At 38.1% G+C, this 26,652-nt stretch overlaps 2 protein-coding genes across 2 annotated transcripts; both read right to left on the reverse strand.

Annotated features, from left to right (window-relative positions):
- Positions 1-1,089: 1,089 nt before the first annotated feature.
- On the reverse strand, positions 1,090-4,114 carry LOC121764298 (bZIP transcription factor TGA10-like). The gene is made up of 9 exons (XM_042160343.1): positions 4,052-4,114; positions 3,856-3,936; positions 3,627-3,689; positions 3,497-3,556; positions 3,308-3,385; positions 3,142-3,208; positions 2,714-2,985; positions 2,352-2,591; positions 1,090-1,239 (listed from the first exon to the last, which is right to left on the reverse strand). The coding sequence occupies exons 1-9, from the start codon at positions 4,112-4,114 to the stop codon at positions 1,090-1,092; spliced, it is 1,074 nt and encodes a 357-aa protein (XP_042016277.1).
- An 8,097-nt stretch (positions 4,115-12,211) lies between these two features.
- On the reverse strand, positions 12,212-19,878 carry LOC121765181 (protein MRG1-like). Its single transcript, XM_042161234.1, has 11 exons — positions 19,630-19,878; positions 18,182-18,235; positions 17,976-17,989; positions 17,438-17,583; positions 17,259-17,294; positions 16,611-16,651; positions 14,530-14,628; positions 13,848-13,927; positions 12,999-13,168; positions 12,715-12,799; positions 12,212-12,450 (listed from the first exon to the last, which is right to left on the reverse strand). Exons 1-11 carry the CDS (start codon positions 19,768-19,770, stop codon positions 12,363-12,365), a joined length of 954 nt encoding a protein of 317 aa, XP_042017168.1. The 5' UTR covers positions 19,771-19,878; the 3' UTR covers positions 12,212-12,362.
- Positions 19,879-26,652: the final 6,774 nt, after the last annotated feature.

Raw genomic sequence — 26,652 nt, forward strand, 5'->3', positions numbered from 1 at the left:
TCGTCTGTCCCAAATGAAATTTCATCTTTCACTTTTACTATTTTTTGTAGTGGAGCTCATATTCTACTAACTCATTATCACCCATATTCTATTGTAAAACTAATATATAAAAGTACGACCCACATTCCACTAACTTTTTCAACCCAATATCTATTACTACATTTCTTAAAACTCGTGTTAGGTCAAAAGGTGAAAAATTATTAGGGACGGGAGGGAGTATATAGTAAGAAATTCATTTTTTTTGTTTTTTTACATTCGAACCAAACCAAACAAAAAATTGAAATTTGCCAAAAATTTAAATTGAACCGAACCAAAAAAAACAATCCAATTTTATATTTTGTTTTTTGTGTGTATAGTGTGTGCAATGTGTATAGTGTGTCCAGAGTGTAGTGTGTGTTTGGTGAGTGCATAGTGTGTATAGTGTGTGCAATATGTGTATTGTATAATTGTTCATATTTCATTCCATTCTTATAGTATTTGTAGTTACCAATCATAGTAATGGAATCAATTTATGAATATCAATTCCTTTCCCTTTGTATTTCTTGCACATACCAAATACAAGAAAGAAATGGAATTATCATTCCATTACCTCCTTATTCCATTCCGTCCTCCTAAAAACCCCTTAAAAGATTTTGTAATCATACAAGATGCAGTTACAATCAATAAGTATGCTAGCAGCAACGTATGTTTAACAAAGAACCAAACTTTCCTAGAAGTAAACATATAGATGTAAGACTACATTTTATAAGGGATAGATTTCAACCGATCAAAATATTGCAAATATATATAATTTCTAAAGGTTTCCGACTTCGGAGTTATATACCGCTTGGAATTGGTAAATGTGTTGCAAAATTGATAAAATTGTTTTTGGAGGAAAAGATATGTCTACTTATGCATCTTGCAATTTCGATTGCGGTTCAATTTTATTCCAAGTTTCACACTTCCAACAAAAATGTCGAGCAGAATTATTGAAGAGAGATAGAGTTTGAATTTGCTATGCATACCCAAAAAAAAGAACAATTCAAAGAAAATTATTCTTTATCAAATGTTATATTCAAATCTGCATAATGCATTACTCCGTTGCCGCCTTTAGTCGTGGCGGGTGCGGTTGAGCCAAAGGGTGCTGAGGGAGCGGAGGCGGTGGAAGTACTCGTCGATGACCAAAAAACACTGAGCGGCTTGGCGGACAGTCAGAAGCCGCTGCAGCCGGTGAAGGGTTTGATGCCTCAAGCTATCACCCTGTAATTAAAATTTAATCAACCATTTTTTTACTTTAATTAATTAAAGTTATACAAAAATAATAACAAGAATAACAATTGATTGGTGTTACTCATCATACATGAATATTAACTATTCGGAAATTTTAAGTTAGGTGATATATAATTAAATATTGAAAAGATAAAAGAGAAAAAAACATTTATGTGCGTAAAATATTTATATATAGGCTTTTAAATATATACTACTCCCTCCGTTCCATAAAAATAGCATAACTTGAAATGAACGATTTTTAATGCGCAATTAATTAAGTAAAAGAGAAAAAGATAAACTAGTATATTTTTATAAGATGGATAGTAATATTTTGAAAGGAGTGGTGGATTTTTATTTATTTATTGTTATTTGATGGTATCCTTCTAATAAGACTTATATAAAGATTCCTGACTAGAGATAAACAATATTATTATTTGACTTGTCCAACTTACGTTACAATTTAAAGTTCGTAAACGCGTGTATATCATGCAAAGATGCAATTAATAATAAATGCATTAGCAGAAATAGATAAGAAAGTAAGTATTTCGCAGTAAGATTCGATATAGGATAAAGATAACATTTATCTCGGTCTAATATATGTTAATTTAAAATATAAATCTTAGCAATATTTTATTACTCATATTCAAGCAAAATAAAGATATTCAAGAACCTATAGTTGGGTGAACTTTTTCATCGTATTTTCAAATAAAAAATTAGTGATAATTACATCTCGAAATGGCCTCCTATGTATCTTCATATTATATTAGTTGTAGGTTGGAATGATTTTCTAACATAAACGCACACATATACATATTTTAGCGTTATTTTTCTATAGTAGATGTTACAAATCCAAACACTGATATTTTCCCCATTTTTATACAGTGAAATAAAGCAACATACGACACATATATCATCAATTCATTTATAATAATTAACCTAATTAAGCCATACTTAATCAGGCGAAGCTATAATCGAACTTTTCTGGTCTAAATTAGAGATAATTCAAAGAAAATGTAGTTTAATTAGAAAGCCACTCTACATAAACATAAATGCAATAATACTAAATTTATAAAAAAAATACTAAATTGAGTTAAATTAATTACCTGTGTGACATGGCCTTGGAGAGCAGAGACTTGGTAAATGGCAATAGCCATTTGAGTCATGTAAGTGTTCACATCTGGTGGCAAATTGAGAGTGTTGCAAGAGATGGTTTGGGTCAGAGATCGATCCAACTTCTTGAACTCATGAGTGATCGCCTCTTCCGCGTCGTGGGTCGACCGCTGCAGCCTACAAAGCTCCGCCCGTTGATGCTCCATCAAGCCCTCCATCTGATCCACCGCTATCTGATTGAGAGAGACAGATTGATTCAATATCCATCTTCAAAAAATTTCAATTTCATCTTTCTATTTAGGAATTTTTTCAATTTTAGGGTTTTTCTCATTTTTGAATTTAGGGTTTCTTGTACCTTGATGACCATTGACGGCCGGAAACCACCCATCCACATAAAGCAGCGCTCTGCCGGTGCCTTCCACATTCCGGAGAAGACGTGGAAGATGTCGTTCTTGAGGGCCTTGCTCTTGAGGCCAACCATCTGGTCGCAGTGGGCCAACCAGTTGCCGATGGCGACACAGAGCTCGTCCTCCGGCCGGTACTCGTTGACCGCCCCCTTCAGATCCACCGTCAGGTGGTGGTGCTCCTCCAGCCATTGCGCATATTCCATATTAAATTGTGTTGCACCTAAAATATACGCAGAATCAATTCATTAATTCATTAATTAATGTGACACCCTCGAGAGTCACGGCCAGTGCGACTTTCTTAGCAGCAGAAAATTACCAACCACACACATGGGTGGGATAAGTTTTCTCATCCTTATTTTTTTAACTAAAATTGTACCCGGAGTTATGTTGGTATAAGGGAGGCCTTGCTCTCCCACATTTGCATTTCTGCTCAATAAATTTCCCTATAGTAAAAAATGTACATTTGGAGAATTTTTTAGGTATATATGGGATTGGGATTTAAGAGATAAATAGTTCAATTAATAGAGTTTAAATATGACTACTTGTGCTCTAGCATTTTGCATTTCCTGCTGTAACTGATTTAGCTTTATTTGACTGGACTCCAGATTCTGAACATACGCCTGCATTAATAATAAACAAAGATGAAAAAAATTATATATTTTCGCATAGATTAGATAATTAATCAAAAACGAAACTAAATCTCTTGCTTTTTGTCTAAATTAAAAACATGCCTTTTTCTTAAGCCTGCTTTTTCTTGCTGCTTCTCTATTCTGAGCAAGCCTCCTCAATGTCTGTATTTCGAAAAAATACATTTAATAATTTCTTAATAACTAAGTTTGTAAAAATATTAAGTGAAAATACCTTTAGATCAGTTGCCTTTGGAACATCTTGTTGTGAAGTAGGCCGTTGGGGGTTTATCCCACACTGCAATTAAGTAATTTAAAACGAAAAAATTAAAATAAAGGAATTAATTAATCCAAGCACAAAATTTCACTTATATAAATCTCAACATTTAGTTAATGGGGAATCATTTAGATTTATTAAAAATAGCCTTTTGGATGTAATTAATGCAGTAATTTAATGTCATAACCCGAACTATGCTGGCCGATTCTTGAACATCATTTCCAGGGTTAGATGCCTCAGATGATCTTTTCGAACCACTGCTCATTCCCTACCAAAAACACAAGATCAATTGATTCAAAAACCCCATTATCATAAAAAGAGTTTAAACAAGCCAATAATGAAATTAAGAAAATGTTTTTTTGGTTTTATTTAAATCTAATTACCTTGATAGTTGGTTCACCATGCTGGGACTGAGAAAGAAGAATGTTGAGAGTGTGCCGCCTCATCTCTGCATAAAATTAAAAAAATAATAATTTAATTGAATGTAAATTAGTCAATTAAAGTTCGCAAAAAAATCAATTTCAAAAGTTTGTTACATGTCTGCCCAAATTTTGAGAAAAAAAAAACATAGTAGGAGTAGTACATTCTTTTTTTCATAGTTAAAATGAAAAATATTTTTTGAGGATTTACACAAATTAAACCAATGGCTTCAATCTGCCAATTTCTAAAATATTTATCTCATGAAGAATCAGAATCTCTAGAAACTTAACGAAAAATTTTCGATTTTATAAAATGACAAAAAGATATAAAATTGATATAGGTGTATATGAATGTTTACGACGTTGATCTTGAGACGAAGATGGATCTTGGCCGTTGAGGTATTGATAGAGAGCTTGATTGAAATCCCCTAAGTCGTAAGCGCCAGATTCTTTGCTTCTGCAAAAATTCCACATCAACAAATCAAACTTAATTAAAATATATATTAGAAAAATAAATTAGGATAAAAAAATAAGGGGGAAGTTGCTTACGTATTGAAGGGTGTGGGTGATGAGGACGATGGCATCGTCCCATAGGAAAACATGGGATTATTATTTTGATTTTGATAATGATTGATTTGATCATCGTGTTGCATCTGATGATGTTGAGCTATTTGTGCAGAGTGAGAGTGATGAAGTTCGTTGCAGCTGACTTTGTTTGAAGCCATGAGATCTAGTGAGAGATAGAGAGAGAACTCTTTCTTTTCTTGGGCTCAAAACCTAGTATTTTGTTCTCATTTTATAGAGAAATTGGAGATCAACATAATGTAGATAGAGACAAATGAAATTTAAAGAGAGAGTGAGAGGCGGTTATGGAGTAATCAAAAGAGTGGAAGATGGTATAAAAAATGGGAAAATGAATTGAATGCAAAGAATAAAGACAAATCCTATTTTGAGCTTTTCTCTTTAACAAGAAGACTTTCATTACCCAAAATTAACTTTCATACAATTCCATTTAATTTCACCCCCTCTCTCTTAAAAAAATGGTATAAGTTTATTTATTTGGGAGTGTGGAGATAAGAAGTCTGAGTAGTAGACGCCACGGTTGGTATATTTTTTTGTCACTAGAAATTAATGTACGTTTGAGTGTATTTTGTTTCTCTATTTTATATATGTTTCTAATATATCCCATCTTCTCCGGCTAAGACACAATACATTTTTGTGTAGTCGGCACGAGATTGTAGGAATTGTTAAATGGTTAATGAGTTTATTTGAAGAGAGAAAAGCTGGATATAAGTATTAAATGGAGAGAGGGAGTGATACGCTCGGATTTTGCACTATTTTAAGGCTCTTATTTGGTCCGTTTTGAATGTCAAAATCACATTTCATGTCCATATTTTGTATATTTTATTTATTATGGTATTTTAACGTGTTTTGTGAGAAATGTGTAAAATAGAGTCCAAAAAGATGGCTAAAAGTCGAAGTTGGAAATCTGGAGCTTTCAATACGTCCAGCGGTCCGCTACAACACAGCCAGCGACCGCTGGCCGACAACGACCGCTGATCAGATAGCGGTCTGCTCCTGGAAAGTTGTGCTGAAACGAAGCCCACGCCCAGCGACCGCTGGGGTGTATGCAGCGATCGCTCCAGAAGTTCTAGAAGCTACAGGATTATTGCCAGCGACCGCTGAACCAAGTGCAGCGACCGCTGATGAAGAGACAGAGGCTTCGGATCACTCGCTAGCGACCGCTGAAGATTGTGCAGCGGCCCGCTAGGAAAACACGGCACACAGATTTTACCTACTTTCCTCCCAGGATTTACCATACTTTGCTACCTTTTTCCTTAATTAACGGGGACGAAAATTGCAGCTATATATATCCCCTCAAGCTTCATCATTAGAGATCATCTTTTTGCTCCATAATTCCAAAGAAAGAAATACTTGAGAGTTCCATCATTCAAGGGTATTGAAGAAGAAATCAAGAGAAGATCAAGGCTACAAGGATTCAACCTTTGGGTTTTATTTGCTTTAGTTCTTATGTTATGTGTTTAACTATTTCCATTATGTGTAACTAAACTCATAGAATTCTAGAGATGTGTTAGTACCAACTTTGATTATACAATTCCTATTTATTTAATATCTGCTTTGTTTATACTTTTTTTCTATTCTAAGTTCTGGATAACTGCTTCACGTTTGAGTGACACATTCGGTGATGATCTATTGACTTGCTACACAATCGTGAGAGGAGGTTGGCAAGTTAGAACAGCTTAGTTGACACTATAATTAGCTTCCTTTAAAACGACACTGTTAAATGAGAGTGGGGACTTTTCAAGGGTCTTAGGAACTTTAGGGAGTTACGAATCTAGGATTGACACTCCTATTGGTGTAATCTACGCTTGTACCGCATGGGCATAATTTATGTGACTCATTCTATCAAATTATGAACTGTGCTAGGGTATTGTAATTGGAACTTGTATAAACATAACCGTGAAAACACATCCCTGGAATTCTCTTATCGCATATGTTTTATCTCCGTGTTTTATTTGCAATTAGTTGTTTACTCTTGTTTTTATTTCAAAATTCTCAAAACTTTCGATTTTCCAAATAGTGAAAGAAGCTTAGTAGAAGATAGCCAATTTGTGTCTATTTTCTCTGTGTTCGATATCCGGTATTGACCTTTAGCTATACTATATATACTTTGTATACTTGCAGGTTTATTTTGGTGCTAATAAAAAGTGCATCAGAGAGAGAGAGAGTTGAATATTTGAATTGGAGGCGGAAAAAATGGTTGAGTGTATTAGTTGGAGGAAGAGAGAGCTTCCAAAAATAGGAATGTGTAATCTTATTTGAGACGAACTAAGGAAAGTGTGTCATCTTAATTGGGACGGAAGGAGTACAATGAATAATACTCCATCCATCCCTGATAAGTCGAGTTTTGTGCATTGGTTACAGGTTAGTTTGAAGGGGCATAAATAGATAATATGCGCAATTTAGTTGCTAAGTGCGCAGGAAGAGGGTCTAAACTCATGCAAGGGTTGCCGAAGGCAAATCAAGTGAAAAGAAGCAAAAAGGTGCAAACTGGTAAGTAGACTGTACCGTAGAGTTAGAGCATAGGAAGAGGCTGGCTTAGAAGATTCTGAAGGGCATAAATGTCAAAGCAAGATAGGAGTATCAGTAGGGATTAGACTCATGCTATTTTTGCAATCAAAACGTCACCCACAAGTGTACGAGATATGTAGCGCGTGGCAAGTTAAATTATCAATCCACAAGGACTAAAATGCTAGAATGGTTACTATGATGCAATGTCGAACACTATCTTGACAAATGAAAGGTGTTTTGGGGTTTTCTTAAACTAAGAACAAAGAACAAACAAGCAAATAGAGACAATTAACTAAGTAAAACAAGTAAAAGATGGTTTTTTACACAAATTAGGAAAGAATAAGGAAATGGATCCGTTAGAAGGGATCAAGGATGTCATCTACGGGTCATGCTCATCTATTGGGCCTCAAGTGTGGTTAGGAAAGTTGGGATGGTTGGTTAGACCCTCTCTCGAGTGCTTCTAACGCGTTGGTCGGCCTCTAATGTCGGAGTCTCCTCCCTACAAGTCAAGGCCGACTCCTAAGACCTACGGACTTAAGCCATCTCTCTAGCACATCTCTCGTTCACATGGGTTGCATGGAGTTGTTCCTAATCATGCATTTCTCAATGACAATAATTAGGCAAAAAGATGTATCTAATTGGTATCTAAGCAATTAGATAATGAAAGCTCAAGAATCAACGAAACCAACAAAATGGGATAGACAAGCATTCAACGAATCAATCCATACAATCCATTCAAACTTCACTAAATCCCTACTAGAAACTTAGCTACTCATGATCAAAGTCAAAACAAAAGGAAATACAAAGGAAACAAAACAAAACATAAACTTTATACCTCAAATTATTCAACAACATGTGTTAATCACCCACCTAAACATTCTAAACTATGAGTTTGTCAAGATTGAGGCCACACCTTCCTATAAATAGAGAGCTTAACATGAAGATCATAAGGACGCCTCATCGTCGTTCACCACTCACCATCTTTCACTCCAGCTCGCCGCTTGAAGCCAAGCAGTCTTATCGCTCTTAGTAGCAAAAACAATCTACTTTATCGTTTACTTTTCCAGTCCAGTTTTGGATCTTGCTACTGTTTAGTTTTCCGGATCTCCGTTGTTAAAACTCGTGGTTAATTTCATTTTGTTGTTGGAATCGTGGATCTAATTTCGTTTTGAGATATGAATATTTTGTTTTGTTCATCTAGTGTTAATCTTAGCTTAAGTTTTGATACTTGCTTAGTTATGTCTAGTTTGAAGTAGATCTTTCGTTTCTTGAGTGTTTGCATGTTTTAATCGGTCGAAGTAATAGAAAATGCATGGTTTCAATTTCTGATTTGTCTTAGTCTTTCGTACATGTTGATCAGTTTACGTAGATCTTAGGTTATCTTGTTTTCGTTCTTGTTTTCGAGTATAATACTACATTTACAATTTCGAGCTCAAGAAATCATCCATGGAGATTGTTAAGTTCTGTTAGTTTTTCTTTGTGAAGAAGAAATGTCTGAAACAGGAGTGGGGCCGAATATGTTTACTTTATGCTTTTGTACCTTCTACTTTTCAGCCTTTTTGCGCCTAGGTAGTTAGTTAGGATATGTGGTCCTGTTGCTTTTACGTTTTGTCTAGTCCAGTTTTAGTAAGTTTCGTCTAGCAGCTTTTGATTCCAGGTGCACACTAGTAGTTAAGTCTTCTACATTCACGCACAACATTTTATGACATGCTGCATTTTGATTCACACCCGACCTTCTGGTCAGTTAGCAGCAAGCCAACCCTTTCCAAGATATCTTCACAAGTGTATCACGTTCTCTCCATCTCAGTAGAAGTGGGTTCGGGTTTTGATACGAAGGTTAGACAAGTCCCAACAACAAAACTTGGTCTTGGTTCCCTCCTGATCAGTTGAAGCACGCACCACATAGAAAAGAGAATTGTCGCATTGCCCGGCTCAAACCTTTTTGGAGTATCAGTCCCAAAAATTAAGGACATTTGGGACGACATAAGAATTAACGTCTAATTGGTAAAATAAGAGAGATGCGGAGAAGAGTAGTTAAATAGTATCGGTGGATATTGAGACCTGCATTATAATTTGTGTTTAATAGTGGACCATAGTGGAATAAGTTGTAAATAAATTGATATATATGGGTAATGAGTTTGGTAGATATTTACATAAACGGAAATGAGATATTTTTATATCACGGATGAAAAAAGAAAGTGTCCTTATTTTTATAGGGCAGAGGGAGTAAATTAATTGGTACTAAGATATATTTCACCGATATACAAATTAAGAGGAAAAGTGAACTACAATTTGATTATTGAAAAATAAAATATGCACCATTTAGGTTCCTCAATTAGGAAAATATTATACTTATATAGGCTTTTGGAAAATTTAAAATATCATCTAACGATTTTTCCTTTTGTGTCTATAAATCCTAAATGGATATAAAAGTCATTTTAGTATACTTTGTAGCTTACACTGTCTCCTCCTCTTTCATGCCAACCTCTCTGTTTTGACACTTTCTCTCTGACGTCAATCAATTCAATAAACGAGCTAAATTTCAAGAACTAAAACAACGTGTGTATATATTGTACAAACTCCAAACTTCTCAACACAATGCCAAAACATTATAAAATTTTAAGATTTTGATATCAACACATTGTCACCATAGCGTCAATCGTTGACACTGATGTTAATTTGTCATCTATCATCTATTGACATTTTCCAATTATTCATATCATAGTTTGAAGTTTGTACAATATATAGAGTTTACATTTGATTACATCTATATATAACAGACATATAAAGAAGGGCTCATCTTCACCACTTTCATGTCTTCATCCACAAACTTCATTTGCGTTCTTTATTAGAGAAATAAGTGGTGGCGATGCAACAGAGGTGAGGAATAGAGTGGTGACCAATGGATTGACAGTTGCAACATTGACATGAGTAAGAAGAATATAGTGACGTGGAGTAGGACTTATATGTTATGGCTGATACTGAAAGCATGCTTTCAGTTGTTTATTTACATTCGTATAACCTTATTTTCGTGTTTCAAATGAGAATAATTATTTTGGTCTTATATTTTTGTTCTTGGTTTTAATTGAATAAAGTAGTCCAATTATTCTACATTGTAGGAGCAAGTGCAACGGGTGATTGTGTCATCACTAAATGATCTCTTTCTTGCAGAAATATATTAGTATTCACAACCTAGATAGGAAAGAGATTATGTATCATAAAAGATTGCAGTATCAAGTCTAAAGTCTTACAACCCTGGGATGACAAATGACATTGGTATTTAGTTATACAATTCTCTTACTTTATCTTGTAGTGGAAAAAAAGAATAAAGCTCTCTCGATGTGGCACATTAGGAGGTCTATAGTTGATCGTTAATCCATAGAATGTGTTCAAGTTGCTGAAGGGATCCTCATCCTCACGACCAAGAAAAGGACTACAACTGTTCACTAAGTTGATGAAGTGGCGTAGGCAAAATCCCTTTGATGATTGGCTCCCAATTGGAATATGCCTCCTAATATTTTCACAAAGGGTACATTGTCCCTTCCTGGGGTACGTTGGTGTTCCCAGCCCATCATTTTTTTACCTCATCATCTCTATTCATGGGGTCTCCTCATTTATTTGTTTTTGCATGACTCAATATGATATGAATCTCCGAGTGGACTCTTTACCACCATAGATGCATAAAAAAATGGTGATTACAAGTAAAAAAATGTTAGGTAATAATCAATGCATAGAATGAAGATTAATATAGACCAAAATAATTGAATATAATGTCTAATTACATGCTAGGAATAACATTGGAAATCTGTTGGTCATAATGAACTCAACGACATCAAACGTTGGGAAAACCCATAAATACATGATAATCCACGTTCTTCACTTCAACAGAATTACCATCCTTTGTTTATTCATTCTTCCTTGATTTCCCCTTCTTTCACGGTGCTTCTGTAATTTTTGTCAAGTGTCTCAATTCGTAATCGCATGCGGCAAACGCTAAATTAAATTATGAATTTGCGTCTCAATTATCCGCCTAAATGGATCGTTGGATACGTGAAGCACGAACTTAGTGGACCGGTGGATATGTTCTGGGCAGCTGATGCAAACCAGCGTCTCGCTGACAATGTTTTGGAGAGACCGTGCATGTTCAACAAACCACGAGACACATTCTGGAGTGACAGTGCAAACCATCGGAATGTTGGGTTCATAGAAGACGAACTCATGGGGCTGCTAGGCTAAGAACTCTATTGACTGGAGACATTTTGGAGTGCATTGTCATTTCCTCTCTTCCTTCCAGCTCAATTATCAACAGACTCAATATGTTGATAATTAGTTATACTAAACTATTGGCAGTGTAATTTAATACTCCCTCCGTTCCACTCTAAGCGGATCATTTCTAATTTGGCACGAGATTTTATGTAGTATTGTTTTGTGAGTGGAATGGAATATTGAATAAAGTAATAGAGAGGGAAAAAGTAGAGAGAATGGTGTTTCTACATTTAGAAATGTGTCATTTATAATAAGACATCTTAAAAAAGGAATTGTATCACTTAGAATGGGACGGAGGGATTATGTTGCTAAAATTTAACAACGAATAGATGAACAATAGTATAAACATTTTGGTAATAGGCTGCTAACCATTTTACTAGTGAAATTATGACAATTAGTAACAAAATTGGATGCTAGTAAATGTAGTATTTTTTGGTGTATGTTCAGGATCTATCCATGCTAATAAAATTCATTACGGATAGTGATCTATATGCAGATCATATTGTCAAAGACTATTTTTGCAGTTCATTCAAAATACTCGGCGAAACTTTTCGGCACGGAGTTTAAGAAATGAATGTTTAGTGTGTTAAATAGATAGAAAAAAAAGTAAGAGAAAGAAAAAAGTAAAGAGAATAAAACAGAAGGTGAATAAAGTTTGGATAATAAAAGCGAGGCGCTTCTTTTTCACCATGTTTTGGAAAAATGATAATAAAATAGTTAGAGTAGAGAGAGAACAAAAAAGAGAGAATTCTGTAGAGGATAGAGTAAAAACTCCATGAAAAATGATATATAAGAAAATTGAGGGAAACTATGCATCCTTCTTCTAAGACGGAGTATATGTTGCTACAACGATAAGTTTTTGCTAGTTAAAGAGCCTATAAACAACAACATGCTTCATCTTGCCGGTACAATCGACTCAGCTATCCTTCGTCTTGCCACCTCCTTCAGTAGCTTTAGGATCATATGCCGAGAGGAAGAAAGCGCTCTCGTTATTTTGCAGAAACCTACATCAAACAGCAATTTTCTTTTTCAGTAATGAAGCAACAGACATAGGCAGTTGCTGCATGCAAGTATGGATTATTGCCCTTCTTAAAATAACAGGGTTATGAGAAAACAGACAAGACAGTGGGGAGAAAACTATCATATTTAGCTTTAGTCATACAAGTTATGAATGCTGCCCATGATGTACAACCTTATTTCAGCATAATCTGAGCACATAAACAGAGCAATCGATGTCTTGATGTCAAACAAGAGGACTAACAACGTACTTGATAAATTCGAGCAATCTCTGCTGCAACCGAATCAAAGTCTCCTCATCAATTTTCACATACGCCAACAATTCTGGCAATTTCACTGCAAATAAGTCAGAATTTCCAAATCAGATATTAGCAGAACAAATCAACACATTTTCAATAAGGTGAAACTCCAAGCAGACGAACAATTTCACCCTAATAAGCATTCTATTAATGCAAAACAGTAGTAAAGTCATAAAAAAGTTAAATAAAACAATATTTGTGGATGATTTGCTAAGTTATAATTGACTTGAGCATACCAAATAGGCGCAACAAATGTTCAGCTCCATATATAGTTGATGGAGATGTATTATCTGAAACAGCCTCTCGGTACTGCAGGCGTTCTTTTTTGTACAACAGAATAGCTGGCAAAGCCTTGTCGAAATAACATCTTAAACCATTCAAAATTTCTCCAACCACATCAGTCATCCTGTACTCATGAAAAAAGCACCATCAAAGATTATCAACCATGTACAATGAAACATTTCACAAAACAATCTATCTTTGCTTCCAAGGAGATCAAACAATGTAACTTCTACAAGATAAAGCCATGCAAGTAAAACTATGCACATAACTATAGTTTTAGATTCTACCGAACAAACAAGAACTACTTAAAGCTCCAACTTTTTACAGGGACGGTCATGAATAGAAAATCAAACTACTGTGATGTATGGGAGTAAAGCCAACCATAGGGATAAAACTAATTTCAGGAAATGATATTTTAATAATTACTAATTGTAACAAATCAACCTGTTAACAAGTGAACTTTCACGGTATATTCCTGAAAAGACAATAAAGTAGAAGATTAGAACATTGGGCATGTTTTATATTAATGCATCTCCTCTGCAAATGGATATCATGCATTTTCTTCAATCACGGCAGTGCAATCTTTGTCTATACCCATCCATCAAACAAAATAAATGGTGCACAATTAACAAATAGAGTACCAAAGATATTTTTCAACCATCATTAACTAAACTGTTGCTTTTTGTTAGCTAACTGAAACTACATATCCAGAATAGTTCATCCATATTTCAATGAAATGGAGAAACATGGCAGATAGTAGTTTGCACCCCATGAGAAAGTTTCAGATGAGAAAACAAACTCACATGCCATTCTTCTTGGACCTGTGTTCAAGATATTTTGTCAATATATCGTCAACATTTGGTGATCTCGGAAGCTTCACAAGCTGCAGCGAAGAAAACCTTTATAAAATTATATGTATGAATGTATGATTTACTTTCAGTGAGACACAAAATATAATACAATATTCTGGAAACACAAACATAATGGGCAGCAAATACCCTCAGATATCCAGGACCACGCCTTACCTTACATGAATGGTGGAGCTCAAGAAGAAAAAAGTTATCACAATTATGTTAAGAGCCCGTGATTCTTGAGAACATTCTTATCTGAATTTGACTCAAGCAAAAACAGATGCAATGTAGTAAAATTGATCAAAAAAAGGACATAATTATTTCGAACTGCAATGGCACAAACTGAATGTGGTAAAGAAACGCCTGATGGGTAAACATTGGTTCACATAAACTAGCCACTTAGGTTTTCATTGTTTTTAACTGTCCTGGATAACACTTCAGCAATGCTGCCACTAACTGTCTTAGAAGTTTATCCAAATAGTGATTAAAAAATTAGTACTGGAAATCCTAATTTTTCCCTATAATCTCTCATTAGCATCCGTGGAGTAAGTATTAACTCATTAGCACTTTCTCATTAGCCCTTTCTCATTCTAAAACTTTTACTTGAATTTAATGTAGCAAACAAGCCCAATACCTTGTTTTGCTGAGTAATGAACTCCCAATCATCAACTAATCGCTTCTTCAAACTGGGAGGAATTTGAATTTTGATGCGATTTTCTGTTGCAGGGTTGTCCTAACAATGAGTAGATCAAAAACTTTCGAGATCAACACTTAAGGGGTAAATGCCACAAACAATACAACATTCAGCATAATAGGAAATTATAACAGGGCTTTCGAAATGTTGCATTTACAAACTTACAACACTTTTTATTTATTTATGTTGCAATTATAACATCTGTCAAGACAAAAACGTTTTACCAATGAAACAACATGGTGTAATTGGGATGGTGGAATTGCATAAGGCCATGTTGTAATTGCAAACTGGGTTCAATGTTCTGTTACTGAAGTAATTAACACATTTTCAAAACTCTGAGGAACTTTAAGTACTTGACAACTCCTATGAGTTTAGAAAGTGTTCACCGGGGGTCCAAGTAAACAGAAGCTCAAGTAACAACAAACTTTCGACAGCATCAATTTATACTAATTTAAATTCTTCTGTTGCAGAGTAGTTTAACCATATGACGAATTAAGCTGTATAGAGAAGAAGATATGTCACTTTCTCGGAATAAGAGATATAAAATTACTTTGGTACAATCTCTCTTTATATTTGCACATGAGTCCGAAATTAAAGTGACACCCAGGCAACGTCATAATATATGAAATAGAAATAGAACAAATAATACACCAACAAGCATTAGTGAACATCCAAAATCTAAGCAATGATGTTCACTGAGTTTAAAAAACACTTATATAAAGAGAGATGAAATGAAAACTATGAGAAATCTAGAAAGAAGAAAGCAACATATACACGTGGAGATATGTGATAGAGCTCAACCGTGGAGGGTATATACACCAGGTCCACGTCGAGTAGCCGCTCAAGCATGGGAAGAAGAATGAAGCGAGAGATTGGAAGAAGAAAGTCATGCATTTGTTGATCCAGTCATGCAGTTGTCGCATATCATAAATGATTCAGAATCCAAATCACATTAGGAGTCTGTTAAAAGTTGTTATTTATTTCCATTAGCTATTAGGGTTCTTTTTCCTTTGTTTAGTTGTTTTCCCTTCTGGCAATTATCTATTTTTTTCCTAGTTGAAGTAGGAATCTCAAGTATATATGCCCCTAGAAGTTGAAGAGGTAATATAGCTTGAAGTCTAGCACTCCCTTTGTCCCACTATAAGCGACTCGTATTCCTTTTTGGAACGTCCCACCTAAAGCAAGTCATTTTCTTTTTTTGGAAAAATATAACAATTGTTTCCCTTGCTTTATTCTCTCTTCACTTGTCTAATTTATTTTCTCTCTACTTAAATCTCTAAATATCATTTTTCTTAAATCACATGCCAAAAAGAAACGATGGAGGGAGTATTTTTTCTGGGCATAAGTCAAGGCCTCGCAAGAGGAAAACTATCATCCTTGATCAATATTGTTAAAAGAGCGCCTGGGGCACGGGGCGCTCAAGGAGCCAACTGAATAGCCCCAAGGTGGCTCAGGCGAGCCTAGGGCAGCAGCTGAAAAAATTTCAATCAGAAAAAACCCTAAAGACTTCAAATCTTTTTTTCCTAAAATAACTCATCATAATTAATGTTGAAATCTTTTCCTTTAGTCCCTCCAAAATACCAAAAATATTGCAAAAAATAATAGTACTACAAAAATTTTATAATCTTCAAAAAAAAACATTTCAGCTCCTCTCCTCCTCTCAAGAATTTAACTATTCCTTATTATCCTCTTCTCAATAATTCTTCCATCTTCTACTCAAATTCATTTTAGTATAGCAAGAAAAGAAGAATTCAAATCTATTAGTGCGTCCCACGCACTGCGCCCCGGATTTTTACATAATCGTCTCGTTGCCCCCCACACCCCTAACAACACTGTTCTTAATTCAAGTTAATTCCAGTTTATTCAGTTAGTCAATCGTGCACGAGTTCTTTCAGTTTCATATCAATATATAATTGTGTGTGTCTCGCTCGACGAAGCACTCTACTATCAATATCTGTAGATAAGTGCACTCCAAATTAAACTTGCAAGCTTGTTAATGTAAAGGAGGGGACAGAATAAACCTCAATCCCTGGGTCTGCCTTTCGCTTTTTCCCCTTTGTAGCTGCAAAATTCATAGAGTAAAGGCAAGAGGATGGAAAACAATGGAATACAAGAAATAACTAGATTGAAATCCTCAACGTGGCCAACAGAATAAAAGTTCACAAACTCAAATGCAATACATGCCCTCTCAAACATTGAGGGACTATATATGCCTACTGACTCCTACTAACAAACAGACTCGTAAACAACTATATCCCTAAAAGACGAGTAACACACGACTCCTCTAGCAAAACAACGTAGTAAAGGATATACAGCTAAAGATAATATTACGCAACAGCTAATGATAATCCGCAACCGCTCGACTCCCACACTTGTAAACCACCACTAATAAGACTCAGTATCAAATATCATGACATGAGTAATAGGAATTTACGTCCAGAATACACGGTTATTGCTATGTGGCTAAGTCCCAAAGTTTCTTTCTTCAATTTATTTCATCATGAGGTTAACAACATAAAATATTGGCATAAAGGATACATTTTCAACCTAGTTTAGCCTCCACTTGCTTACTAAACTATGGACCAGGATGAGGTACCAATTTTTGTTGAAGAAGATATGATGTGAGCAAGTGGGAATTATACACAATGGAGAAACCTGATAACAGTTACCTGTGGTCTTTGCCTCCTCTTTATCCACTTTAGCATCTACAAAATCCATGAGTAATAGAACCTTAATACCAAAAACAAACAGCTCACCAACCATAAACAGTTATCCGATGAAGAAATACCAGTATCAAGACTCAAGAGCCCCTAAGAAATTAGCAGATCAAAGACTGACTGACACATACCAGTAGAACTTTTTGGTTTTGTTTGAGCAGAACGCTCTAATTTAGTATTCTTGTCAACTCCAGCTTTCTTATCAAGGGCCTGTTGCTTCATAATATTCTCTTCAGTATATTTCATCAGCCGATCCATGCCTACCCATTCATCCCAACTAATTGGCACCATATTGAACGTTTAGTTAGTGACAACAAAGAACTTTACCAGTATAGGCATAAAAAGAAAAAAACTAGTATTATAGATTTTCACATAGCAACAACTGCTGGACTCTGTTAAGCTACACGTAGGGCTAAACAAATCTGACCCTGAGAAAATATTTAATTTGTTTCTAAAATTCTGAAATACAAGGGAAGAAATTGTTCTTCTATATTATTAGTAAAACTAAGCTATTAAAACAGCTATGTATATTCTGTATACAAAAAACCCAACATTTAAAGCAGCTATGTATATTCTGTATTCTACAAAAGTACAAAGAAACAGAGACCGAGATAGGACCTCCAAGTCTGATAAATAAAGAAGGAAATGAAGGGATGGGAACATGCTCACTTTTTATTCCAACCCTGTCAAAAATAAACTACCAATTAGAGTAGATATAGTAGCATTCCATTTGACAAATAAGACCAGGGAGACATGTTATTGATAGGCTTAACAAAATAATAGGAAGAGCTTCGTAAACAAAGTCACAAACACATCAAGACACGCACAATCAAAATCAACTGGGAATGGAAAGAGAAGTAGGAAATTAAACTTACAAGGTAATGGAGAAAATATCTCCACTCATTCTTCCGGAACTCTGTTTTTTGAACCTTATACACACAAAAGAGCAACTAATGAAAATACTTTTATGAGTAAGAAAACCATGAATTGACAAAAGATCAAATAGTATGTAGCAAAAACCTAGTTGTAGAATAAAAAGAAGAAACAAATCCTGAATAGTACCACCCACACATGATCTGAAATAAAAGAATGGACGAAATATATAAATCACGTTTCTAGTTCAAAGATGAGAGCAGGCATGATCCCCACAGTCCTAATATAAGAACCGGAAAGTAATTCCTAGATTTTATTCACAGGGAAGTATGAGGGGGCTCTGACACAATCATTATTTCTGATTATTCAGTATAATAATACTAATGAGCCATGATACATAAAGAGGACTGCGTAACTTAATTTGAAGCAAAAGAAAGGAACTGTGAACATTGCAAATAAGCAAAGTCTCTTAATAGAACTTGCATGCTTGAATGATTTTCTTTGTTTCAGTTCTCTGGATTTAACACTGGTTATTAAACTTTACTATAAGCCCCATTAGTAGGACTTTACTTCATACCAAAAGAAGAACACAAACAAAGGGCAATTGAACAATAACACTGAAAGAAAGGGTGGCAACTGAAGCATAATTGTTCAAAATTATTCCCCTTGAAAGTGAGGTAGGTATGCAATTAGGAAAAAAACAACATACTGACAGACACACCATAAGAATCTAGTAATATTTGGCATTAAAATATCACAAATATCCACCTTAATGCCATATTTCTTTAGTGTATATCTGATGTGGGATCAAATATATACCAGGAGTAATGAGTATGCACAAGATACATGTATGATACTCATAAAGAGACATAGATATCAAGATTGAGGATTATTACATTTACATCTACATCAAGAAAAACAAAATGATATCCTCTACTTAACTAGTACTTAAGTAGACAAGTCACATACCCTCTTGTAAATTTGAGTGATTCATAATCCTAAAAATATTGATAGAAACCTGAAACAAAATCCTAAAACTCACAAATCTTTTGTAGCTGCTTATCAAACATGTGAATACCTATGCACTAAACAGTTCCACTATGATTTCTACATCACATTAGCCAGATATAAGAAACGCAATGGAACTAAAATCAATCACAGACACTCAAGAGAAAAACGTAATGAACCTACATAGACAACCTTATTCTCCAGGTCAATAATCCACTGCATTTTAATATGCATCTAAACTGCCTAGTTCACTTTCACAAGCAATCAAATATAACAGCTATCCTCGCATGAAAAACACATCTATAATTGAATCCATATTTTGAATTTAATTCAAGTAGCCAATCATGCTACTAAAATTACATATTATATATAAATGAGCTCCAATTACTCAGATAATCGTAATCGAACAGAAAAACCCTAAGAAATAGATTTAGGGATGTACTTTGGCTTCGTAGATGCGGGGACCGTGGTAGGCGAGAACCTTCTCGCCCTCGGAGAAGAGGCTCTTGGACTGGGATTCGAGCGCGTCGCCAGATGAATTGTCGGCGTCGCTCGCCGACTCTCCCTTGGAACTGCTCACCATTTTTATGATAGTTGAGAAATGATTGGAAGAGAATCGAGAAACAGTGTAGTTGCAACTTGCAATGCCGATAAAAGTGAAGTGATTTTCCCACTTCTTTTCCGGTTTCAAATCTGAAAATGAGTGGATACCGTTTTATATTAGAGCACTAGTTTGTGTCAATTAATATTTTTATTTAAGATTAATCAAATGAAGTCTAACGGCAAGTTTTTTATTCAGTTTGCAACGATGAAAAGTGGTGAATATGCAATGAATTCCGTTTCATTTCCAATCACCTGAAAATCATACAAAAAAAATGGGAACAAATTAGATAAATGCAATTAATAACATGAACTTTTAGTGAATTTTTATACAGTCACTTATTTAATTATGAAATGTTTAAATTAATAAAAGTGATACTACAGTAATGTCAAATTTGCAACCGACCTGTAGTTTTAGATCGTGACTCGTCCGATTTAACTTTAGCATCTCCAATGGCGGACGTCCGGTCGGACATCCGCGACGGGCGATCGGGACGTCCGCCATTGTGGCGTTTCAACTCGGATACGGACGTCCCGTAAGGACGTCGGATGTCCTCGGACGTGCGGGCGACGGGCGGGCGGACGTCCGCCATTGTGGCGTGGGTCGGACGTCCGGTATTTAATTTTTTTTTTAAACTCTATATATACAGCTCGTTGAACTTCATTTCATTCACACCACTTGTGTTAACAAGTTTCTCTCTTCTTTTACTACAAATTTCATTTCTACTTAATGGAGAACGACAGGAACTCCCCCGACACGAACGAGTCGCAGACTCCGACGTTTCCCGCCGAACTGGAGGGAAACTCTAGCGGAAATGCGACAACGGTTCCGGCAATGTCGGGGATGGGTGGAATGGGTAGGATGGGTGGTATGGGTGGGATGAGTGGTATGATGTTCCCTTACTGCAATATGTACAATTGGATGGGTGGGATGGGTGGTATGATGCCCAGGGCAGCGGGGATGGGGGGCATGACCCCAAATATGACGGGGATGGGGATGGGGATGGGGATGGGGGGCATGACCCCAAATATGATGGGGATGGGTGGGATGATGCCGGGGATGATGCAGACCATGCCTGGGGGAGGGGGTGGCAGGGGCCCTGAACCACTAGCGGACGATGTCTATCGGCTGGTTATCAATATGTTGTCTACTGATACCCCCTCCAGTTTTGTTCCGGAGAATCAGTTCACCGGCGTGGATACTTTCTCTTTTGAGGAGTTGGGGCTATCTCTAGTCAGGGAGACTCCCGATGATGTGGGACAGCGGCAAGGGGCAGGGGCAAGGGCCGTGGCAAGGGCAAGGGCAAGGGGAAAGCCACGGGCTCTTCCTCGCGAACGGTGGCTGAGGAGACGGGAAAGAGGACGGTCTGGAGCGTGTGGGAAAACGTCGCACTTTCGAAGGCTTGGGTTTCAATAGTCGAGGATCCCTATGTCGGTGCTAACCAGCATATTGACAGACTATGGCATCGCGTCGCTGAAGCCTACCTCACACACAAACCGGCTGGGGCAAAGTGTCGCGTGCCCGAACAATGCCGGAAACAGTGGGAGCGGTTGAGGCCTAAGCTTAGTCGATTTGCCAGCCTCTACCAAAACAATCTCCGCCAGGCAACCAGCGGTATATCCGAGGAGGATGTGAAGAACCGTGCCTTGGCGCAGTACCCCGACAGATCCTTGAAGTTCAAAGATTTCGACCAGTGGGAGGCATATCTCATGGTGAAGGATTCCCAAAAGTTTTGTGGGGGTGTCGAATCGGGCTGGCAGAAGCGGACGAAGATCAACGCTTCCGGTGAATACAGCAGCAGTGCTGGTTCGCACGGGCTCCCGGAAGCCGAGGAAGTGTCCCCGCTACCTCAATCAGACTCCCGCTGGCGTCGTCGCCCGATTAGGCAAAAGGCTGCGCAGCGGAAGGCTAGGGGAAGCAGCAGCGGTAGCGGGTCGTTCGAGGTCCAATCGGAGGCCCCTGCTCCCCCAGAAGAGTACGATCGTCTCGCCCGCGCGCAGATAACGACTAGTTTGGTCCGGACCATGCATAGGTGGCATAGCACGACAGATCCTGTGTACACAAGAATGTTGAAGGATGTCATCGATGGATGTCGGCGCGATTTGGGGATGCCACCCATTGGAGATGATGGCGCCGAGATTAGCGGCGGGGACAACGGGGGCGGCACGGGCAAGGGCGAGGGCGAGGGCGAGGGTGGCACGGGCGACGAGGATGATGTATTCACATATTTTTCCAATAATTTTAGTTGAGTAGTGAGGACAAATTTTGCAATAAAACAGTGGAGACTTGTACAAATTCAACTAATTTAAGTGAATATTACCTGTTGATATTTACTCCATCCCCTACGTATTTAAAAAAATAGAAACATTTAAAACGGTACGGATTTTAATGCAAAGTTGGTAAATTAAGTGAGAAGAATTGGTAAGTAAGAGAGAGAAAAAGAAAAATGAGTAAGAGCATCTGATGACAATCGACCACGAGAAAGAAACAACCAAACGATAATTTCAAGAAAACCAAATTTTCGAGAAAAATCCTCAATATTCAATCTCAAAAAGCTGCGCTCAAAACACATGTTCACGCTATTTTATAATGCTTAGAAAACCCTAGAAACTCAAAAGGAAATAATATGTAAACTAGGAAATTAAAATTCAAACCCTAAAAACAGTAAATTGCCATTTTGACCCCCTAAACAATGTTAGATGGCCAAAATCCATCGTCCATCATCGCGACGGTGTCGCGATGAGTTCGATTTCTAAGCCCTTTTCGCAAGCACCGTGCGAATTTCATGCCATTCTGACACAGGACATTTTCGGCTCGTTCCTTGCTGGACTGCATCATACTCCCCTTCTTGAAAAAGACTCGACCTCGAGTCTGCTTCATCTGCTGCCGCGACTTCAGTCTCTGCTGCTGCCTCATCCAATTCATCCTCACTACTCCCATGAAATGGAGATAAATCAGCCACATTGAAAGTAGCCGACACATTATACTTACCCCGCAGGTCCACTTTATAAGCATTATCATTTATGCGCTTCAGAATTCGAAAAGGACCATCTGCCCGTGGCTGTAACTTGCCCCAACGTCCCCCTGGAAAATGTTCCTTCCTTAGATGAATCCATACTAGATCGCCTTCTTCAAAAATCACCCTCTTTCGCCTCTTATCAGCCCGCAACTTATAGCCATTATTACGTTGGATAATGCGAAGTCGTACCTGCTCATGCAAGTCCTTAATCTGTTGTGCCTGCTCCTCTGCATCACCACTGAATTGCGTCGTTGTAGGGAGAGGTACCAAATCCAATGGGGTAATCGGGTTTCGACCATACACAATCTGAAACGGACTCTTCCCTGTGGTTCTGTTATGTGACTGATTATAGGCAAATTCTGCTTGTGCCAACACCAAGTCCCACTTCCGTGGATTGTCCCCAATCAAACTACGAAGCAGATTCCCCAGACTTCGATTAACAACTTCTGTTTGACCATCCGTCTATGGATGGTGTGAGCTACTAAACTGAAGCTGCGACCCCAGTCGTCTCCATAACGTGCGCCAAAAGTGACTCACAAACTTCACGTCTCGGTCAGAAGTCAGAGACTTGGGAACTCCATGTAGCTTCACGATCTCCCTAAAATACAATTGTGCAACCTGACTTGCGTCGAATGTCTTGTTGCAAGGAACAAAATGTGCCATCTTCGAGAATCGATCCACAACAACCATAATTGAGTCCTTCTGTCGCTGTGTACGTGGCAAACCCAACACGAAATTCAAACTGACATCCTCCCAAGGTGCAACAGGAACAGGCAGAGGCGTGTACAAACCCGCATTGCTGTGACGGGTTTTTGCTATGTGGCACGTCCTACATCTCTCCACAAATCGAGCCACATCCTGCTCCATTCGAGGCCAATAATAATTAAGAGCAAGTAAGGCAACAGTTTTGTCCTTGCCAAAATGACCAGCCAGGCCGCCCCCATGCGCTTCCGAGATGATGGCTGCTCGTAACGAGCATTGTGGAATACATAATCTGTTTCCCTTAAACAAGAACTTCTCGTGTGTCACGAACTGCTGGAAACTCCCGTCAGCACATCTTACCCATATATCACGAAAATCTGGATCGTCATAATACAAGTCACTAAAAGTGTCAAATCCCATGACCCGAGCTTGCATGGTAGACAATAGGGAGTGTCGTCGACTCAAAGCATCTGCTACCCTATTTTGCGTTCCTGCCTTGTGTTTGATCACAAAATTGAACAACTGAATGAATTCAACCCACTTGGCATGTCGAAAATTCAGCTTATGCTGACCTTGTATGTACTTCAATGCTTCGTGGTCAGAAAATAACACAAATTCCTTGGACAAGAGACAATGCTGCCAATGATCCAAAGAGCGAATAATAGCATAAAATTCTTTGTCATAAGTAGAGTACCTTCGTCGTGCATCACATAACTTCTCACTAAAAAAGGCAATCGGCCTCTGATTCTGACTCAACACCCCACCAATTCCCACGTTGGAAGCGTCGCAATGAACCTCAAACACATCATCAAAATTGGGTAAAACTAAGACAGGGGCTTGGGTCACCTTTAATTTTAACAGTTGGAATGCGGCGTCCGCCTCACTACTCCACACGAACTTACTACATAACCCAAAAACGTCACCTCTTCAGTAAGAAAATGGCACTTCTTCGCGTTAGCATACAGCTTTTGCGTATTAAGGTGTCTCGCTGGGTGTCTCGCTGCCGGAGTGGATAATTTGTTTTGCCCTGCGGTACTGCCACTGCTACGAAAAGGTGTCGTATCTTTCCCTGACCAGCGACTAACTGCCTTCTTCCTCGTCAACTATTTCTCGACTTTCGAGGCGAGCATGCACACGTCGTCATAATTCCAATATTGTTGTAGCTGCACAACATCTGCAATTTCATGCCGGAGTGCCCCAAAATATCGAGCAATCGTCTGTTCCTCCTCTTCATCAACATCGCAACGCTTCTTCAGACGATCAAACTCATTCGTGAAATCGTCTACAGACATATCTCCTTGCTTACATCCGTGATATTCAATAAAAGCCTCCTGCCTAAAATGAGCCGGAAGAAACTTGCGACGCAACAATTTCTTCATCTTTTCCCACGATTGAATTTTCCCTTTTTGCTCCCTTGATCGCTGCTTCTTCGTGTGTTCCCACCATATTGAAGCATGTTTCTTCAGCTTAATTGCGACCAATTTCACCTTATTGCTATCACTGACGTGTTTAATATCAAACACCCGCTCAACCGTATTCAGCCAATCGATGAATTCGTCAGGAAGGGCTCGACCTTCAAATTCCGGAATGTCAACCCTCATGCCGATATCTCGTGCTGGATCAGGTCCATATTCGCCGCCGCCGCCTCGCCGGCCATCCAGATGAGCGAACGGATTGACGTCGTCGACGTCGTTATTTGTAGATACATCAGTATCTGAATTGGCCTCTGTCGAGGTCTCCACCTCCACCTTCTGCAGACGTTCCAGACGCTCCTGGAGAGCGCGAAGTTGCTGTCGCAGTTCATCGTTCTCGACGTCACGCAGATCTCGTCGTCGGTTCCCGTCATTAGCAAGGGCTTCCTCTCCACGACCCCTTCCGCCACGACCGCCACGACCACGTCCACGAGCACGTTCGGCCATGGATTATCAACCTGGTGCTGTGATACCACTTGATGACAATCGACCACGAGAAAGAAACAACCAAACGATAATTTCAAGAAAACCAAATTTTCGAGAAAAATCCTCAATATTCAATCTCAAAAAGCTGCGCTCAAAACACATGTTCACGCTATTTATAATGCTTAGAAAACCCTAGAAACTCAAAAGGAAATAATATGTAAACTAGGAAATTAAAATTCAAACCCTAAAAACAGTAAATTGCCATTTTGACCCCCTAAACAATGTTAGATGGCCAAAATCCATCGTCCATCATCGCGACGGTGTCGCGTTGAGTTCGATTTCTAAGCCCTTTTCGCAAGCACCGTGCGAATTTCATGCCATTCTGACACAGGACATTTTCGGCTCGTTCCTTGCTGGACTGCATCATACTCCCCTTCTTGAAAAAGACTCGACCTCGAGTCTGCTTCATCTGCTGCCGCGACTTCAGTCTCTGCTGCTGCCTCATCCAATTTATCCTCACTACTCCCATGAAATGGAGATAAATCAGCCACATTGAAAGTAGCCGACACATTATACTTACCCCGCAGGTCCACTTTATAAGCATTATCATTTATGCGCTTCAGAATTCGAAAAGGACCATCTGCCCGTGGCTGTAACTTGCCCCAACGTCCCCCTGGAAAACGTTCCTTCCTTAGATGAATCCATACTAGATCGCCTTCTTCAAAAATCACCCTCTTTCGCCTCTTATCAGCCCGCAACTTATAGCCATTATTACGTTGGATAATGCGAAGTCGTACCTGCTCATGCAAGTCCTTAATCTGTTGTGCCTGCTCCTCTGCATCACCACTGAATTGCGTCGTTGTAGGGAGAGGTACCAAATCCAATGGGGTAATCGGGTTTCGACCATACACAATCTGAAACGGACTCTTCCCTGTGGTTCTGTTATGTGACTGATTATAGGCAAATTCTGCTTGTGCCAACACCAAGTCCCACTTCCGTGGATTGTCCCCAATCAAACTACGAAGCAGATTCCCCAGACTTCGATTAACAACTTCTGTTTGACCATCCGTCTATGGATGGTGTGAGCTACTAAACTGAAGCTGCGACCCCAGTCGTCTCCATAACGTGCGCCAAAAGTGACTCACAAACTTCACGTCTCGGTCAGAAGTCAGAGACTTGGGAACTCCATGTAGCTTCACGATCTCCCTAAAATATAATTGTGCAACCTGACTTGCGTCGAATGTC

This window comes from Salvia splendens, chromosome 14, assembly GCF_004379255.2.
Source record: "Salvia splendens isolate huo1 chromosome 14, SspV2, whole genome shotgun sequence".
Taxonomy (NCBI): Eukaryota; Viridiplantae; Streptophyta; class Magnoliopsida; order Lamiales; family Lamiaceae; genus Salvia; species Salvia splendens.